Consider the following 21,312-nt stretch of genomic DNA (forward strand, 5'->3'; position numbering starts at 1 on the left):
TTGGTTCTAGTCTGTCAATTATAATTTTAAATCTATAAAAAACAATGAAAGAATACAAAAATAAGACCGTGTGAGTGTGAACTTATGCTTTGGAATATATATTCAGTGCGCATGTATATCACATCATTGCTATGCCTAACCAATGAATATATATTAATTTTATATCACATCATTGGTATGCCCAATCAATGAATATATATTAATTTTATAAAATTAATCACATCTATTTTTGCACGCGAACCGTCTTGTCCATAGCATTTAACCACACTTCTACAAGAAAATGATTATTTTGGTATTGACAACCGTTTGAAGGAAAGAGGATGTTTTGAGGGCCCTAGTCCTCCGGTGTCCAAACTCCATCCAAGAGTTCTCTCTTAAACAAAAACGTTACTCCCTCGGAGCTAAGATGTTCTCCCAAACAACAGAATCAGAATTTCTTTAATTTAAATTCCAAAAATTTACATTCTTAACATACTCTCCTATGAGCCATCTAAGTGACCAAGAATATTCTTTGAAGAGTAATATAGCACTAAAATTTTAGGAAGAGAAAAAATGATTCGACTCCATACTGTTTTTCTTTCAATTGTATAATTTGAAACCAAAATCTTGTTTATTTACAGTTCCAACAAATGGATACCAAGTTATACATTCATTTGAACCAACTCAGTTGCAACGCATAGAAAAGCCTTAACGTGTCTATGTTTTGCAATATGTTGCAAATTCAATGTAAAGAATCAAATCCATCAAAAATGGCATTCATGCTGAACCAATCTTCTGATTTTGCAAGGATAGGCCAGTCTGATAGTTTTCTCCTCAGTCCAATAAAATGCCCTTATATGCTGAAAAATCAATTATTCCTGATCATATTTCCACACAGAAGTCCTGTCCAATGCACTTTCGAAGGACACGCAGCAGCTTGCCTATCATCCATTTGCTTCAGTTTGTACGAGCAGGCAAACCCCAAAGATCAAGCCTCGGCTAATTGTAAGCGAGGAACAATGTTCATTGATTGTAGTTCCTAAGAGCATGAACATAGCCATGTTAAAGAAAAGGCCTTTGGCCCAATTTTACCAAAATTTCCTTTGAAAAAAGAAAAAGAAAAAAAAAACATAATTAATAAAATCAAAGGCAAACACAAGACAACATTAGAGAAGGAATACACCTCCAACACTACCACAAACATAGTTTTTATCATTTTTTTTGTTTTACATATCCATCAAATTCGAAAAGTAGAAAACAAAAACTCAAAAGCAAGCAAGCACAATTCATTCAAAAATTAGTGTTTGGGTCAGTTTTCTAAATACAGTTCTCAAGAACTCGGAAAACAAAAAACAAACATTTTTTAAACTAAGTTTTCAGAAATTGTTAACAAAACAGATTTTTGTTCATTTTTCTGATTTTCAGTTCTCAGAAAACAAAAACTCAAAGCTGAACCACCAGGCCCTAGATCCTGGTTTCAACAAACAGGGCTCAAAAATAACAAGGAAACAGGAAGCAAGACTACCGGGTCAACACTAGTTCTTGCATTGTCAAGCCAGAAATAGAAAATTTCAATTTTCTCAAATAATTTGGCGAGGATAAGGATGCATATACAATAATCATTAGAGTAAGTAGAATTTAGTAGATATCCGGATTGAACAAACAAACGATAACAAATAACAAAGAACCAAAATATGCAAAATGCTGAACCGTAAAAAGACTTAAAGGCTATACTCAAAATCCAATAATTTTGGACAGGAAAAAAAAAAAAAAAAAAAACTCAAAATTCAATATTTTTGGGAAGTCCTGCACTAAAGAAAGTTTTGGAACGTGGATGGGTCTTTGAGTTTCTCTATGCATGGTTGACTTAATAAACTAATTCATATATTAGCATGATATATTCAACATATAATATAAACTAAAAGGCTTATCCTGAATATTCAACCGATTGTGATTTGAGTACTCACAACCTACCCAAAGGAGAGGAGGTGAGTTCAAGTCCCAATGGAAGCATTATTATCTAAAGTTTTTATTAAAAAAAAACAGTAAAAAAATGTTAAACATTGTGCCGGACTCATGGGCTGCCAGCCTGTTGGGCCTCGCAGGCTGGGACACCAGGCCTAGGGCCGTTCAATGGGGAGCACTGGTTGACCCAGGTTATCCCACATAGCGAGCTTGGGCCGGCCTTGGGCTATTTGGTCACACCTATTCATGCTTAAGAGTTCAGAATGTACAAAATCTACAAAAACCATGTATGACTACTTTAATGCTACAAAAAAGCAAAGAACATGTGAGAATGTCTGAAAATCGAAGACTAAATATGCATAATCATCAGCATTGACCGGTCAAGTTTACCTGGAATAAGAGCTTATTTTCAGATTAAATATGCAAAATCATCAGCATTGAACTGTCAAGTTTACCTGGAATAAGAGCTTGCATGCATAGGGCAGTTTCATGGTAGAAATATTTTCCCCATTCTTACATGTCGAACAAATGCCAGTTTTCAGCTTATAGTTGTAATATCCTAACAAACCACACTTTCTGCAAACCTGTGACAATTAAAAAAATTTAGACTAATTACATAATTGAAAATGTTAATTGAAATTGATGCAGATAATAGTTTTAGAAGATTATGACTCTACTTATGCTTAAAAAAGAAAGAGTGCCAAACTGGTGCATGTTGGAAACAAGCTGGACGACAACGATGTTATAATACCAATTGGATACTCAATCTGCATAAATACACACCCCTTTGAAATTGAAACTGCATAATATTATCGATAAAAGGAAATCATTACAGTGAGTAGAAAACACTAGGCTGATTACCGAATGGATAAGTAACAGATGTATATGCTTTGAGATGGCTGTTCAACATCTCACTATGCAGAAGCTAAGACGAAGTGCTAAAAACAAGGGCTATAATTTGCAGCAAGACCAAAGGCTGTAGGCTAGTGGTACTTCCTCATCTTCAAAAGTAGAAGGTTGAGGATTCAAGTCCCGGTAGGGACAAGTAGGTGTGTGTGTGTTTCTTGCCATGGTAAAAAGACACACACACACACACACTCACACACAATATATATATATATATATATATATATATATATATATATATATATATATCAAGCAAGACTCTACTGATGTTCTACCAACATATTGGGCAATATTAATAGCGTGACTAAGAAAATCCAATACTACAATTACTGCAAGAGTGAATTTCCAATAAGGGACAGTTTTGATAGTTGAGAGTCTGAGTGGGAGGGTTGAGAGCAAGGTTTGAAAATTGAGTGCTCTTGTAAACACGATTTAATTTTTGTTACTCAATTTTCATTTTCTCTCATCTGTGGACGTAGGCATAGTGCCAAACCATGTTAAATCTTGTGTCCTGTCTAATTGCATTATTATTTGTGATTGGATCTCCACATGTGTATATGTTTCCGCCAGCACAAGAAGTTATATCAGAAACTGTCTTGACTCTGACTCATAGCATGGACTGCTTATGGAGCTCCTAACCCTATTCTTGATGGCCAAGGAATAGATATCCTTGTTGAACAAGGAATACAATTACTAGGAGCTTAACCTAACAAGACTTTCCTTAAACCAAGAACAACTCAAAAACTAGAAACCCAAGCCAACAAGGAGTATGAAACACATCACAGCAAATCTGCACATTGACTCAAACTCTTCAAGCACCTTGAAATTCTGGAAGTCTCTCCCACCAAGGTGGTTATCTCTCATGACACCTGAATGCACCCCCTTTGACGGTAGGTGCCATTCTTCTTCAATGTGTGAAAATCCAAATAATAATTGAACTTTTCTGCGGAAACAGGATTAGTCAACATGTCAGATACATTTTCCTCAGTGTAAACCTTCATAAACTGTATCTCTCCTGAGGTTGTGAACTCCATTTGTGGTATTGCATGTCTATGCACTTTGTCCTTGCATGACAAATTTGGTTCTTAGCTAAGTGAATTGCACTCTAGTTATGACATTGCAACTGAATCTTTCCTGAGGTTGTCAACTCCATTTGTGGTATTCCACGTCTATGTGCTTTGTCCTTGCATAACACGTTTGGTTATTAGCTAAGTGAATTGCACTCTAGCTATGACATTGCAACTGAACACCCCCTCGCACCCAATCACCTTTTTACCTATTGGAAGATTCACCAATGTCCAAGTCTAGTTCTTTTGTCGTGATTCTCTCTTCGGAGACAACTTCTACGGACTTGTCTCTGTCCTTTACAATCATTGCATTGTCGAAAGATGATAGCTCTCTCCAGTACCAACCGTAAACCACATCTCCACAGGTAGTGAGAGGTGGAGGAGTTGTAACTCTCACCTAACTATCCTTCACGAGATAATGTCTCTCTCACTCTCACAAGTCTCGACTATTATCCTAGGTATCTATTTATAGAGCTCTAATTGTTGTCAGGGGCTTATTTGTTATTACTTATATAATGTTGGGCCTTATGTGTAATTTCTGAAACTTATTATAAATATAATGTGGTGGAAGGATGAAAGTATTCTTTCATTCTCTCTCTCTTTCCCTATCTCTCTCTCTTTTTCTCTCATCCTTTTTCTTCTCTTTTTCTTCTTATATTTTACTCTCTGATTTGATTATCTCTTAAAATTAACATGGTAACAGAGCAAGGTTTGTAAAGCTCTAGGTGTAAACCCTAGGGCAAGTTTGTGTAAACCCTAGTGGGTGTGAAGGGTTTTGAAGAGATTTCAATATGGGATTTGTTTGCAAGGAAGTAGTGTTTGCAAAAAAAAAAAATTGGACCTGTTTTTTATGTGTTGCAGTCTCGATTGGTGTTTTTTTTTTTTTGTGTTCGCGAGGTTCTGCAACAACGGTTTTTTCTTCGTTGTTCACGATACTAGTATGGTATACTTTGTTGCTTTCTAGGGTTTGTGTGGTCGCTTTTTTATGCATCTCAGAAGACGGTAATCTTTCTAGTTGAAGTTTGTGTGTTACAGAGGTGGTTCTCTACGTAATTGACGTTGTTTTTGTTTTCGAGGATTAATACCTAGAAACTGTTTGATAAAATGTCTGGCTCAGATGTGACTTTAAAAGAAGCTGGGTCTTCCCCAAGTTTGACTCCAGTATTGGGAGGTAGTGGTGATCACCATCCAAGCCTTCGTATTACAACTGTCAGGCTGGATGAGACGAACTATATGGAGTGGGCTCAATTTGCTCGTATGCATATCACTGGTCGAAGGATGATCGACCATATCGAAGGGACTGTCACGTATCCCTCCAAGAGTGATCCTGAATTCAAAGAGTGAAGTACAAATAATGCACTAGTTATGACGTGGTTGTTGCAGTCAATGTAGCCACAGATCAACAAAGGGTTTCTGTTTATGAAAACAACTAAAGAGCTATGGCAGGCTGTAGAAGAGACGTATTCCTCGGTTGGTAATTTTGCAAAACTGTATGAACTCCAACAATAGATATCAAGATTCAAGTAGGAAGATAAAACTCTTGCTACATATTACCACACTCTACATGGTAAATGGGAAGACTTAGATCACATTACCAAGACTACATACACGTGTGCAGTTGATGTTAAAGCATTTTGTGCTATAGTAGAAATGAATCGAACTATGAGTTCTTAGGTGGTCTACATCCGAGATACGAGCATGCCAGGGTACAAGTGTTAGGCAGGTATCCAACCCCTACTTCTGTTAGAGATGTGTTTTCGTATATCCAGGCTGAGGAGAGTAGAATGAAGGCTATGTTTGCACCTATATACGCTAACCCTGAGTTAGACGTACCATTGTCTAAGAGGTCTGCTCTTGCCACACAATAATGGAACAAGCCCAATCCTCCAAAAAAAGGGAAGCAGGATGACGAGCAAGTTGAGGTGTGATCACTGTAGGCGTACATGCCACACTAAAGAAACATGCTAGAATCTACACAGTCGCCCTACGCCTCCAGCTCATGCACATGCGAATGCTAGGCCAAGGCCTGGTCCATTTAGGGTATCTACGGCACATACTGCAGAGCGTGAGACTACTGGTCATGTCTCCTCAGGGCCACCAAGTTCTTTGTCCGAGGATGAACTTGATGCTCTTTAACATCTACTAGCTCAAAATGCCTCCATTTCCACCTATAACTTCGCTCAAACACGTACCTCTCATTTGGCACATCAGGTTTCCACATTATCTGGTGGGCCACCCTGGATCATTGATTCAGGAGCCACTGATCACATGACTAGTATGACATCTAATTTTTCTTCGTACAACTTATGTTCTGGTAAAGATAAGGTTAGAGTGGTTGATGGCACCTTTACATCCATTGCGGGGAAGGGCACTGTTTCTGCCTCTCCTAATCTTACCTTAACCTCTGTTCTTCATGTCCCAAAGTTTACAAATAATCTCTTTTCTGTTGGTCACATTAGAAAAGGCTTGAATTGTAGTGTAACATTTTTTCTATCTCACAGTGTGTTTCAGGAATTGGATACGGGGAAGACGATTGGAAGTGGATGTGAGGACAATGGCTTGTATTTGCTGAACGCGAGGCCAACTTCTTATTATGTTGCAAATCAATCTAGTGTTAGGAATAGTAATGCCAATAAAGATCTGTTAATGCGATGGCATAATAGACTAGGTCATTTACCTCTTCCTGTTTTGAAGCTTATGCTTCCCCAGTTTGCCTCTGTTGAATCTTTTGAGTTAAATTGTGAAACATGCATTTTGCCAAACAATGTCGTGTTTATTATCCTACTAGTATTAATAAAAGTACAGCTCCTTTGCAGCTTGTTCATTATGATGTGTGGGGTCCTGAATCTACTACTTCATTACTTGGTTTTCGTTACTTTGTTGTGTTTGTTGATGACTTTAGTCGAAATACTGGGCTTCATCTTATGAAAACCAAATACGAAGTTCATTCCATTTTAAAAAACCTTTCATAGGATGATATGCACTCAGTTTGGTTGTCCCCTCAAAATCCTTCGACCTGAAAACAGAGGAGAGTTTATGTATAGTGGTCGTGCCTCCTTTTTTGCTGATAACGGGATTGTCCATCAAACCACTTGTGTCGATACACGACACAAGAATAGTGTAGCTGAAAGAAAACACTGTCATATTACGGAGGTGACCCGTTCTCTTCTAATTGGGATGGGAGTGCCTAAAAGTTATTGGGCTGATGCAACCTTAACAACTACATACCTTATCAATCGCATGCTTTTTAAGGTTCTTGGCTATCAATCCCCCTTCTATGTCTTACACCATCACACTGCCTTGTTCACTGTCCCTCTGAAAGTGTTTGGTTGTGTTTGTTATGTTCACATTCATCATTGCAAGGACAAAATAGACCCTAAGGCAATCCGATGTGTCTTTGTTGGATACTCCGCCACTCAGAAAGGGTAACGGTGTTATAACCTTACCACTCGTCGTCGCTTTGTCTCCATGGATTTTACATTCTTTTGAGTCTATTCCTTTTTTTCCACTGTTCGGGATTCTCTACAGGGGGAGACTACTATACAAGTAGAGAATTTGTCATCCATTAAGAGGGAATACCCTTTTCCTTTTCCTTTTCCCATTCAGGGGGAGCTTCTTACTGAGGTGCCTATGTCTGGTCCTCCTACCTACTGATTTGCAGCCAATTGTCTACACTAGGAGGGCAAAACAAGCCATTGACTCACCTTAGGACCAAGAAGTCTCCCTCGATCCAGGTAATTCCTCAGTTGACATTGATACTCCTGATTCTTTTCCCAATAGTATTCATATTGATCTTGATGTTCGTATTGCATATCATAAGGGTGTTCGTAGTTGTACAAAACATCCCATATCTTAGTTTGTATCCTATGATGCCTTATCTCTAACATATTGTGCTTTCACTTCGTGTATCTCCTTTGTATCTGTTCCTTCTAGTGTTTCAGATGCTATCAATCAAACTCCATGGAAGGAAGCCATGCTTGAAGAGATGAAGGCCCTTGAGAAGAATGGTACTTGGGATATTGTTCCATTACCTAAGGGTAAGTAACCAGTAGGCTGCAAATGGGTCTACACAATAAAGTATCATGCAGACAGAACAATTGAGAGATATAAAGCCCAGTTAGTTGCAAAGGGCTTTACTCAGACCTATGGGATTGATTATTTGGAAACATTTGCTCCAATTGCCAAGATAAACTCTATATGTGTCCTCTCTTTGGCAACTAATTTGAATTGGCCTTTACATCAGATGAATGTAAAAAATGCTTTCCCTCATGGTGACTTGGAGGAAGAGGTGTATATGACTATGCCACCAGGGTTTAAGCTTGCCAATGGTCAGAATATAGTGTGCAAGCTAAATAAAGCCTTGTATGGGTTAAAACAGTCGCCACGCGCTTGGTTTGAGAGGTTCAACACTGCTGTGAAAAGAGTAGGGTACACATAAGAGTCAGGCAGATCATACCCTTATTGTATATGTTGATGATATTGTTATCACTGGAAATGATTAGATGAGATTCATTGAATGAAGTCATTCTTGGGGACATAGTTCGAGGTTAAAGAGCTCGGATCATTCAAATACTTTCTGGGCATCGAGGTATGCAAATCGAAGATAGGGGTGTTCATTTCTCAACGGAAGTATGTGTTAGATTTTTTGGCTGAAATAGGCAAGCCTGGAGCTAGATCTACTGACATTCCCATTGAGCAAAACCATAGGCTTAACGATGTAAATGGAGACCCATTAGACGATGTGGGGAGATTTCAACGATTGGTTGGGAGACTGATTTATCTATCTCTCACGCACCCAGATATTGCCTACGCTGTGAATATTGTTGGCACAAAGCCTTTAACCAAGGACAATCTAGTGTTTTTGATGATCACAAAACATTAATGGTGTGTATGGACTAATGTTTACATTGAGTGTTATAGATAAGTCATATTACAAGAATGACCTCAATGAAGCAATGAAGGCCACATCAATGGAAAGAAATGAATGCAAAGAGACCTGAAGTTGCAAGAAACCAAATGCAAGTCCATCCAAAGATAGCTTGGACTACAATGAACAATCAACCAACTCAAAGAAGTGAAGAAAGCAAGAATACCTCAAAGCCTAAACAATCATGGACAAAGCATGAAGAAAGGGGTAGATAATATGGTGAGTGTTTAGGATTCAATGTCAAAGTATTTATGAATCCATTTGAAACTCATCATCTCTGTAGGACCATGCATATCATATCATCATTCACATGTTCCTATATCCACTAGCAATAGACTATGCACTTCATCGCATATATATTTGACACATGAAATCATTGCTAAAGAATGAGTGAGTTCAAGCTCGCATAAGCTTGGAAAGAACTCATCACTTGAGCTAGAAATGATAGGACCATGTACATTAATCATATGTTTTATTTTCGTCTCTAGAAAGTAGAGTCTGAGGCATTGAACTTACTTTTTCATCTACAAAGCCTTTGTTACCATAACTTGGTAAATGACTTTACGATCCGGGCATTTGTCATGAAAAACTGTCTTTTGGTTTTTTGGCCAAGTATGGAAAATATGATTTTTTGAAATAAAGATATTTTCAAAATAATTTTTTCCGATAATTACTCCTTACACTTCAAATAGCCTAAACTGATTTTATGTGATTTTTTCATCAATTCTACATAGGCCTACATGGAGGATCAAGTTTTACAAAAACTGTCGGGAACCCCAATTTGTACTAAAACTGATTTTTTACATTTTGATTTAGTTGGATTTTAATTTTCTTATATTTTTTTTATTGAATCCAAGTGGGGGTACTTCCTTATTTACATTGTAAACTTAAAGTAAATGGACATTTACTTGAATGTTTTCAATGAAAATAAGTATTTGCTGAAGTAATCGATCAGATGGCCAAAACAGATAAAAACCATTTTTTCATTCTGTCATCTAACCGATTACCAAGTACTCGATCAGATGCTCAAAACAGTGAGCACACTCTTGGACCGTATTTCACCATGTAATTGACTACTTCCTGATCTAATCGATCAGATGAGTCCAAGTAATCGATCAGATGAAACATGTACTCGATCAGATGCAGTTTCAGATCTAATGTAACCGACTACATCATACATGTAATAGATCAGATGAGATCTAGATCTAATGTACTTGATTAGACTACTAATGTAATCGATTAGATGACCTACTGAAAGTATCCCAACGGGTAGAAACTACATGGGAACTTACCATATTGCCCCTTAACGGCTAAATTTTTCAAAGGGGTTATAAATACACATTATTTGGACATTGTGGGTATGCATTGGAGAGAAATAGAGAAACCTTCTTGAGAATCAAAGAGCTTTTGTTCTTCATCTTCTTCATCCTCTCATACATATCATTCGTAGGGTATTGAGCTTCATTTGTATTCATTTATACTCTAGTTGTGAGCTTTGATTTGCATATCAATCTTTGAGAGATATATTCTTGTGCAACAAATTTCTAGCTACAATCAATTATAAGGATCGGTGTGATCCAGCAGAAGTCTAAGAGAGGATTGTTCTCTTAGCAAGAAGAATTAGAAGTGTTGTGCTTCTTGTACCAATTTGCTCTCCACCCGTAAGAAGGTGCCATAGTGGGATTGGGAAAGTCTCAAGAGGGATCTTGAGCCGAGGAGTAGGAGTTACCGAACCTCGCTAAATCGTTGTGTCAAGTGTTTGCATTTCTCTTCCTTTTTCTTTTTTTTTTACAATTGTGCTATTAATTGCTTTTGTTTATTTCCTGATTATTGCATAATTGTTATAAGCTGTTTATTAGATTTTGCAAAACAATTAAAACCGAAAATTGGTCATTGTTTGTCATAGACCCTAATCACCCCCCCCCTCCCTCCCTCCCGAGTCAATACTTGGGCAACAAATATGATTAGCCAGTTTATGCATGCTCCACGTACACCTCACCTTGAGGCAACTTATCATATTCTTTGCTACCTCAAGGGTATACCTGGTAAGGGGATATTGTTTGGCTTTCATGGCCACTTGCGTGTTGAAGCCTATAATGATGCTGATTGGGCAGGGTCTAGATCTAGTGTAGAGGCTGAGTTCATATCCATGGCACATGGAGTTTGTGAGTTGTTATGACTACGAACGATGTTGGGTTATCCTATTCGCGAGTCAATGAAGTTGTATTATGACAACAAGGATGCACATAATCTAGTTCAATGTGACAGGACAAAGCACATTGAAGTCAATTGGCACTTCATCAAGGAAAAGCTTCATCTTGGGCTGATTTGTACTCCATACGTCAGCACACATGATCAGGTTGCTGATGTTTTAACTAAGAGTGTGAGCAAGACTTGCTTGCAAAATATGTTAGTCAAGTTGGGCATGAAAGATATCTTTGCACTAGCTTGAGGGGGAATGTTGTCAAGGGTTTATTTATTATTACTTATATAATGTTGGGGCTTATGTGTAATTTTTGAACCTTATTATTATAAATATAATGTGGTGGAAGGATGAAAGTATTCTTTCATTCTTTCTCTCTTTCCCCATCTCTTTCTCTTTTTCTCTCATCCTCTTTCTTCTCTTTTTCTTCTTCTTCTTCTTATACTTTACTCTTTGATTTGATTATCTTTTAAAGTCAACACTAATCAATTCCTTGTGGGACAAGGATTACAATTCATTGGAGTTTAAGTATACCCTAACAAGAACTTTCCTAAATACTCCCTCCGTCCCATATTAGGTAGTCACTTTTGGGGAGTACAACTTTTTAAGGGGGAATGTAGTTAATGCTTTGTCACCTTTTAAAATTACCAAGTTATCCTTTCATGTAGTTAATGCATTGTCACCTTTTAAGGGAGTATCACGTTGGAAATATTTGAACACTTGGAAAGGAATTTACGGAAAGATGAATTTATTTTACTTGGACTTTTCAACTGGGACAAGTATTTTGGGACAACCCAAAAAAGAAAGATGGACAATTAAATTGCGACGGAGGGAGTAACATAAAACCCTAGGATAGAAACCTAATTAACAATAAAAATTTCAGACACAATTACAATATCCCTCTATAACACCATGCAAACAATATTAATCAACATATTTTAATGTTGATTTTCATCTATTCTAGCACAACTTTAATTATGCAAAGACATATAAGTGATATATAAATTCAAGAAAAGAGAATTGTAAATTGCACACATGTCGGACGTACCTGAACCTCAAAAGGATCACTAGAAATCATTAAGCGTTCAAAAATCAACATACTAGTGCCATAAGCAATCAAACAATCGCGTTCCATTTCTCCAACCCGCAATCCTGAAAAATGTCAAATTTTTTCATCAACATTATCTTTGAATGGAAGTAAAATAACAACATTTTGAGGATGAAAGAATTTAAACCTCCATTCCGACTTCTCCCTTCAGTAGGTTGCCTAGTAATCATGACACGAGGACCGCTACCTCGAGCATGCATTTTATCTAGGACCTATTTATCATTAAAATTACAGGAATAAATAATAAGAAGGTAAAATATTAATTTAATGAAAAAAATCATCCATAAAATGTTTATGTTACACTGATGTGGCACGCTTGTGTAATAGGGCGATTGTGTAAGATTTGGGCTGCCATCATGGGACCAAGACTAGATGATGGCAACGATGACCTAGTGTGATGGCTAACAAACAAATAAATGTCAATCCAAGTTTTGTAATGATTGTCATTTATGTTTTATAGAAAATGAAGTGTCATGTATTTATTATTAGAATAAGATCCCTGACCATAGCATATGACATTAACATTAACACTATGAGAAAAATTATTAACAATTGTGGGAGAAACAATAAACTAAGAAGCTCAACCACTTTTAAATGGATACCAACAAATCTCTATCACTGTTGGACAAGCGTTCAACATACCATAGACGTTTCTACAATTTAAATATATATTCTTACTGTTAAATAAAGCGTGAATGGAAGGAAAAAAAGTATGACAGTGCTAAATTGAAACATGGATATCAGTTAGTCTTCAGAATGAAACAGCAATAGCTTATGTTATTGATGATTTATGGAAGGCTTATAAATAAATCATACCTATCCAATTCACAACTAATGCATGCACAATGAAATTATGAAAACTCTGTGCACAAATAATGAATGTCTCTTTGTATGCAAAGGCGATTCTTTAGTGCAGTGATAAAAGCTTTGGTTGACAAGTTTAAGCATAGGTCTAGGTCCTTTAAGGCAGTAGGTTCATGGAAAATTGGGTTAAATGTGTACCCAGTCTATCCTGTTGCTTCGAACAGTTTTTTCAAGCCTGCATTTAGCAAATATGCATGCATTAAAGAAGAAAACTTTCAACTAAATGTAGATATATAATTTAAATTTTTTTTGTTCAAAAAAGGAAATATAGTGGTAGCAGCAGAAATCTGAACACAACTATCATAAACTAATGTGGTGCATTAAGAGGCAAGAACACTAAGATTTGAGTCTCACCATGTGCTTCAACTTTTGGTAATAAATTGGCCCCATGAATATGTATGCTTGGAGAGGCAAACCTGTAATACCTAGAGAAGACTTGAGAGCTTTAAGATGCTATAATGAAAACATACCAAGTTACAGATGGAAATACATAGATATTTGTTGTAAAACATAAAACAGAAGCGAAGAGATAAATAAAACAAGTAGAACACACATATATTATGTGGTTCATCCACTAGGGCCTACATCCACGGCACAAAGAGCCCAAAGGGCTACATCACTTTTATAAAACTTTCTTAATTCATATACAATACAATGGTGGAGGCTCCTTTGTATAGGAGAAGAATCATTTGTATAGGAGAAGAAATTATGAGAATGGAAAGAATTATAAAATTGGAAACAAGGAGGATTTTTCTCCATTGATCCCTTTAGTAACAACAAATCTTCAATAATAGGAAACAATATCAATTATTGAAAGCTTTTCCTCCACTTATTCCTCCATTAAATCGTCAATACTCCCCCTTGAGTTGGAGCATGAATGCCCAACTTGCCATTGAGATGACGAGTAACAAGAAGTGTGAATGATGAAGAGAGAAGAGAGACGACGAAGAACAATGCTACCGAACACACCGACAACCCAAACAAGTAAAAAAAAAAACTTCCGGAGACATGGCAAAGACGAGGACAATGCTACCAAACACACTGGCAGCCCAAACAAGTCAACAAAAACTGTCGGAGACACGGCAAAGACGAAGACAATGCTACCGAACACATCAGCGGCCCAAACAAGTTGATAAAAACTACCGGAGACATGGCAAAGGTCAAGAACATTACTGCCGAACAAACCAGCAGCCCAAACAAGTCAAAAAGAGCACCGAGAAGCCCTTAGCAACATTTCAGATGCTAAGGGAATACCCCAAAATAGGGGTCCGAACCTAGGAAGAGAAATTAGGCTCGGATACCATGTTGTAAATAATGATATAGAAGTAGAGAGAAATGAAACAAGGAGGATTTTTCGCCATTGACTCCTCTAGTAATACCAAATCTTCAATAATAGGAAACAACATCAATTACTGAAAGATTTTCCTTCACTGATTCCTCCATTAAATCTTCAATAATATTATATGTGTGTCTATTCTCAATTAGTTTAGGATGGCACTGCATATAGCCTTTACTTTTATTTTTTGTTGATGGAAAAACTCAAACCGCTAGTTTTTGGGGTAAATACACATGCATGGATTGTGACGTCCCACATTACCTGGGGAGGAGAAGTAGTTGAGACTTATTTGTGTGGAGACCCCTACCTGTGTAGAAGAGTTTTGAAAACTGTGAGCATGAAGAGTGTCCAAAGCGGACAATATTTACACGGTGTTGGCCAGCCGTGGCAGATGAGACTTATATGTGTGGACAACCCTAATTGTGTAAACGCAATTGAAATCCGTGAACACAGAGTGCAAAAGTGGACAATATCTACGCAATATGGGCGGGTCAACACAAGGATATTTGTACTCCCTAAATTTAGGAGTCTACTTTTATTATGTAATCTCCATGTTATATATTCATTACTAAGCGACATGGATAATGTAGCGTGGCACTAGATAAAACCCCATATTTCCATTGTATGTTGGATAAAATGTATTGAAATTTAATTTAGGTCATGTGTGATGTCCCCAATTAAGCTTGAAAATAATTATCAATTGAAAATACAAATATAACTGATGCACAATGCTCCAAAAGAATAATGACTAAAACACAAAACTTAAGACGCTACCAATTTTAGCATGTAAGACAAAAAAAAAAAAGAAAAAAAAAAAGTCATGAAATCCAAATACAATGATGTATTTTAATCATTCATTAATAGGCCATGACTATGAAATATCAAGTTCATCACAGATCGTGAGCATCCAAATTTGCATATAAAATAAAGCTTTGTTTAAATTTTCATTAGTACATGACAAGGCAGGATGGTGAACTTATATTTTATTTACTTATTTATTTGCTAATTATTTAATTTTCTTTATCATCATCTGGTCAATAATGTATTGAAAAAAAAAGAAAAGAAAAGAAAAGAAAAGAAAGAAAGAAAGAAAAGATATATTTTTTTTTGATAAGTAAGATTGTATTAGAAGGCATTCAGAAGGGAAACGCATCCCAAGAAAGCTACACAAGGACCAAATAGGGTCCTAAGAACCAAAAAAGCCCAAAAAATCCTCTCTCTTAATGATATACAATATCTCCCAAATACCCAACAAAAAAGAGAGCAAATGATAGAGAACTTCAGTGTGCCAATAGAAGATTCCTCTCCATCAAAAGATCTTCTATTCCACTCCGTCCACAAGCGCCACCAAACACATAGGGGAGCCACCCACCAATAGTCTCGGTCTTGGGAGCTCACTCAAAAGTAAGCATGCACAATTCATTCAAAAATCAACCTTCTCTTCATCTCTCTTGTGCATGCAGCACCAATTAACAGTGACCTGTCTCCTCTTTCTCAGGTTGTCCAAAGTCAAAATCTGACCCAACACTGCTGTCCAAGCAAAAAAGGCCATCTTGAGGGGAGCCTTTGAATGCCATGCAACCTTCCATGGGAAGGCAGACCCCAGAGCACCCGAAAAGAGATTGAGTGGTTCAAGAAATAGTTTAAGCTGATCTTGACAATAACATTTAAACTATTTTTTTTAAATATCAAACTAGGGCTGATCTTCACATAGTATTTGATCTTGCAAATAAGGCAACAGCTCTGTGAATATATTGATTATGAGACTTCTTAGTTGCTGCATAATCTCTACTCGAAATTATATTAAGGTCCTTGCGGTAATTTCATTGAACATGAGGTGAGCTCACTGAAACATGCTATGTTTCTTTAGTTATTTTAGTACCAAAATTAAAGCAAATAGGGTTCTTTAAAGTAAAAACAGATGAATAAATTAAAAGAATTCCAGAAAGCTATTTAAATTTCGCACACAAAGCAGATTGAAGCAAGTAGGAAAGAAATCAAAATATTACATTTGTTGAGAAAGGGGGTGGGGGCATATGCAAAGCAGTCTTACATTGATAGAGATAACAAGGAAGAGCGAAAAGGACATGGAGAGAGAGGGAGGTTTTTTTTTTTTTTTTTTTTTTTTTTTTTGGGGGGGGGGGGGGGGGAGGGAAAGACGGTATGAGTAACCAAAATGATAACTATTCTTCTAAATATCTGATATCTAATAATTCTTTAGAGGAAGCAGAAAAACCTGAATAAATGAAGTCCTTGCCATTGTAGCAAAAGCCATGCTTCACAAGGGTTTCACTATAACAAAGTTAGAAATGGTATTCAGAAACTGAGAAAGGGACAATCTATAAATGGGTGTCCAGTATAGGAGAACAACGCACCTTATAGCTTCAACTCTATCTGCATGACCACTAGGTTCTCCGAAGGCACTGCCATAGTGAAACTTGCCACTAGACACTCCAGCTTTACTCCCAAGAAGCTCTATCATCTTCCCTACTGTCATTCGACTGATCATAATAGAAGATCAGAAACCATTGATGAATATAAAATTGAAAAAGGAAAAGGAAAACACATTAGAAACAAATATGCAAAATTGAACACCATGGAGAATATTATACTGGGGCAACAGAAAGAGTAGCTTCCCTTCCCAAAATAAAATAATAATAATAATAATACATGCATACATGCATAAAATATCAAGTAACCGGTTAGAGTTGTAGCACTCATAGTTAAGCTCTTCTAATTTGTCTTTGTCCTTCTTGTAATTCTTAAACAGAATTTCATGGTTGCTAAAGGATACAAGGAAAAGAGTCCAGTTGCAAGATGATCAAGTACAGGTGTGTGCATGCGCACACGCACACAAAAAATATAATAATAATAATAATAATAATAATAATACGAAGAAGAAGATTAAGAAGTATATTAGTAGTATTCCAGTTAGAAATTTTTTTTTTTTCCCTTTTTTTTTTTTTAAGTCTAAGAAATAGTGGCGGAGAAAAGGCTGTTGGTGACCAGTTCTAATCTAAAAGAATTGTTGATCCCCAATTCAAAGCAATCAGAGATTGAAGAAACGCCTCTTTTACTTTGATAGTACCTTTTGATGAACCATATGGAAAGAAACCTGTTGATCCCCAACCACACTAGTTGGCCCATATTATAGCAACTCTTACTGCTCTCTGCAAAACAACCCTCCCCAATGTTTTGACTGATGGAGACCAGTGATATAACCCTCCCCCAATTGAACTCTCTAGTCAATATAATTGCCACATGAAATATACTTTCTTTAACAAAATCATTTGAGAATGCCGGATGATCGGACAAAAGAATCCTTTCAGCCCGTTCAACTACAAATAGATAATATCTTAACAACAGCACTCTGGATCTGCAACTGGCTATGTCAAAAGACTTTTTATATGTTAACTAAGGTACAAAAGATAAGTGTAAGCTTATCACCACATAACAGTAAAACTATTCCATCAAAGCTGTGAGAATATACATATTATGTCATATTGTAAGCTGTGGCTCCTTCTCAGAGTGTTACTCTTCTAAAATTTCAGGTTTGGAACAACTTGTCTTAGTTCTTTCCTGTCTCTAATATCTGTTTTATATGTTCCTCAATTTTCCTTTAGCTAGAAGTCTACTAGGAAGCTTAGTTAGTTAATCTCTATAATCTGTTTTATATGTTCCTCATTTTTCCTTTAGCTTGATGTATATTAGTATTTAGTAAGCTTAGTTAGTCTCTACAGTGTTCAGTTTTTTAATCCCTATTGTTGTGTTTCCATGATCTCAAGACAAAGAAAAAGATTGGGACGGGGCATGAATCCAGTGGCTTGCACTAATTTGATTTTGAGCCTCATCTCAAGGTTTGTCATTTATTATCTCCCCTTCAGTGTCATTGTCGTCTTGAACACCAGTTGCTGCCCATTGTGAAGCACCAAGTCCCAAATCTTATTCGTGTTGTTGCCTTGATGTAAGAAACTTTGTCAATCCTTGTTTTTATGTCTGTCTAATTTTGCATCCTATGATTTTCCTTGGAAGACTATTTGGTGCTCCATGGTTCCTACTAGGGTGGCATTCTTTGTATGGACTGCTATTTGGGGAAAGATTCTGACGATCGATAATCTGAGGAAAAGGGGAAATTTTCTTGTTAATTGGTGCTGTTTATGTAAGCAGGATGGGAAGTCAGTTGATCATCTCCTACTGCATTGCTCTGTAGCGTACGATTGTTGGAATCTCATTCTTGGCCTATTTGGCATGTGTTGGGTAATGCCACGTTCTACTAGGGAGCTAATTCATACTTAGAGAGGTTGTCGTGTGAGTAGGAGCGTTCGTGCTTAATGGAGATCTGCAACACATTGTATTTGGTGGTGTATCTAGAAGGAGCGAAATAGTAGAATGTTTGAAGGGAAGGAGTCGTCTACAGTGACACTGAAACTTTTTATTATTCGCTCTCTTTTTTGTTATGTGAACAGAAGTTCGTGTTCCTCTTCTGTTGATTTAATTTCTTTTTTGGATTCTTTGGGGCCTTAAACCCCGGTTCCTTTGTCTACGGGACGCGTTCCCCTATTGAACACCCTTTTTAATTTATTATTACTTATCAAAAAAAAAAAAAAAAATGAGACATGGTTAGTTGTTTATGATTTGAGAAAAATTGATTGTTTATGATCTAAGAAGACTCTTTGATTAGTTAATTGACACTTCATTTGAGAAAAAATCATCTTCGGTCAGATTTGCACTCCGCATCGTGCTGACATTCTAGCGAAGGGTGTAAGCAATATCGTGTTTGAAGATGCATTGTCCAAGTTGGGCGTCTCAGATATCCACACACCAACTTGAGGGAGAGTGTTAGCTAAGATATGTTAGCCCATATGGGTGTAGAGATGTCAGAATATAACCCTTTCTTAATTCTCATTCAAGCCTTTACATATTTCTCTTGTATTTCTTCTGATTCAAAGGTTACAAATTTCAAATTGCAGTCATATTACACTTAATCTATTAAAGTAGTACCAACGGTCAGTGGCCTAGCAGTATCAGCCTCTTACTTCCCAAAGGGAGGTCAGGGGTTCAAGTCTCAGAAGAGGCAAATGCGTGTCAGTACCAACTAGGAAAAAAAAAAAAACTATTAAAGTAGTAATCATACATAATATAATACTTATATGAAATATATTTTATTGCAGCATTCCTACCGCGTCCATGTCTTACTTTTGTAAGATTTGAGGTGTTAACATATAAATGTTGCACCGTTTTCATATCATACGACCAGTGTTATTAAAGGCGCTAGGCACACTGAGGCGCTAGAGGTCCCTTGGAGCCTAGGCGCGAGGCACGCGCTTGAGTGATTCTCAGCAAAAAGAACACAATTAAACAATGAACATCTAGTAATAAAAACACTAAATATATCACAACTAAACCAATAAAGCAACCAGTAAAATAGCACAATTAAACCAATAAAGCTCCTCCAAGTAAAACAACAAATGGAAGATATTTAAACCAGTGTTATTAAAAGCGCGCCAAGGCGCAAGTTCAGTGCCTCTTGTTGCCACAGGCGCAGCGACCTTCATTAGGCGCGCGCCTGGGGCTATTTATTACACGCGCCTAGTCGCGCCTCATATATTTGGCTCTACAGTTTCCCTTTTATGTGCTTTATTGCTTTGTATGCTTTTTATATACTTAAGTTTTTAGTTTTCAAAGCCAAAAAAGGAAGTTTTGTCATCTTATGAAACAAAAAAGAATAAAATATATAAAGCAACAGAAGAATCAAAGAAAAGAAAGAAAGAGACGTGAGGGAGCGGGAAAGAAAAGAGAAAGAAAGAAAGCAGGTGCAGTTGCAGCGACAAATACAAAGCCCTAGCCGACATCAATCTCTGTTTGGTGAACAGGTAAGTTCAGTTTTTTTTTTTTTTCTTTTTCCTTCTTCGTCTTCTTCTTCTCCTCTCTTTTTTTTTTTTTTCTTTTTCTGGGCCTTTGTTTTTTATTTCTTTCTTTTTCTTCATCTACTTCTTCTTCTCTCTGAGTCTCTCTCTCTTCATCTACTTCTCTTTCTATTTCTTCTCTGTTTTTCCCTTTTCTCATGAACAGTTTATTTTTTTTTTTTCAATCTCTCTTTGGGGGTTCTGTTTTTTCTTTCGTTCTTTCTTTTCTTCATCTACTACTACTTCTTTCTCTCTCGCTTCATCTACTTCTCTCTCTATTTTGTTGTGTCTGTTTTTACCCTTTTCTAGTGAACAGTGTTTTTCCCCGTCCGGAATACTTGTTCTGAGGGGCTTAAGTGGTTTTAATTTTTTCTCTGTGTTTTTTTTACTCCCTCTTCTTAAAGATTTCCTTTTCTTTTATTTTTTATTTTTTTGAGCTGGTTCATTTACAGTGTCCAGGATTTGTATCTTTGAATCAGGTGGTGGATTGGTTCATTCGATATACTGTGACAAAATCTATCAAATCAAATATTCTTTGCGGTCTATTTGCAGTGACAATTTGGAAGATTTGGTCTGTGAGAAACAATGTGTTTCATAGTGGGATTCAGGATCAACCTAATCAGGTGGTGCAGCCTATTATTTGGGATGTAATTGCATATCTAAATCTTAGTCTGGCTGATTTTATGATAATTTTTGGAGATTAAAATCTCATTTTTGAAGTGGAGGTCACCTTTGTTTTTGATTGAGTCTGTTTTGTTCCTTGCAGGAAAGGCTAGTAACTTCCAGGCACTGATTTTGATTTTCAAGGATTTTGATTAGTTGTGGACAAGCACATATGAGGGTTTGAAGACAGAGTGCAGTTTTGAAAGCAGTGGTTGCTGACAGAATTGTTTTTCCTGTTTCAGTTTGTGGTTGTATAGTTTGACAGCAGACTGTTTGCTGAGGTTTGTTTTGTGTTGTGATGACAGATTTGCTCTTGCACTTGGTTGTTTCTGGTGTAAGTGTTGCTAGCAGGTGCTGACAGTAATTTTGCCGAGGATATTTGTCTTGT

The 21,312-nt window shown here is 36.8% G+C and overlaps 1 protein-coding gene across 1 annotated transcript in view; it reads right to left on the bottom strand.

Moving 5' to 3' along the window:
• Positions 1 to 417: 417 nt before the first annotated feature.
• Positions 418 to 21,312, bottom strand: part of LOC132299450 (DNA-directed RNA polymerase III subunit 2) — an 82,967-nt gene continuing 62,072 nt past the window's right edge. The window contains exons 32-38 of the mRNA XM_059796062.1: positions 16,731 to 16,856; positions 16,592 to 16,647; positions 13,374 to 13,444; positions 12,283 to 12,367; positions 12,096 to 12,199; positions 2,400 to 2,528; positions 418 to 1,018 (exon numbers count right to left, since the gene is read on the bottom strand). Coding sequence (XP_059652045.1) covers positions 968 to 1,018; positions 2,400 to 2,528; positions 12,096 to 12,199; positions 12,283 to 12,367; positions 13,374 to 13,444; positions 16,592 to 16,647; positions 16,731 to 16,856 — 622 coding nt within the window. The 3' untranslated portion in view covers positions 418 to 967. The remainder of the gene's footprint in view (positions 1,019 to 2,399; positions 2,529 to 12,095; positions 12,200 to 12,282; positions 12,368 to 13,373; positions 13,445 to 16,591; positions 16,648 to 16,730; positions 16,857 to 21,312) is intronic.

This window comes from Cornus florida, unplaced genomic scaffold (assembly GCF_030987335.1).
Source record: "Cornus florida cultivar Cherokee Brave unplaced genomic scaffold, ASM3098733v1 CherokeeBrave_3.0.0_Hap2_Chr03, whole genome shotgun sequence".
Lineage (NCBI taxonomy): Eukaryota > Viridiplantae > Streptophyta > Magnoliopsida > Cornales > Cornaceae > Cornus > Cornus florida.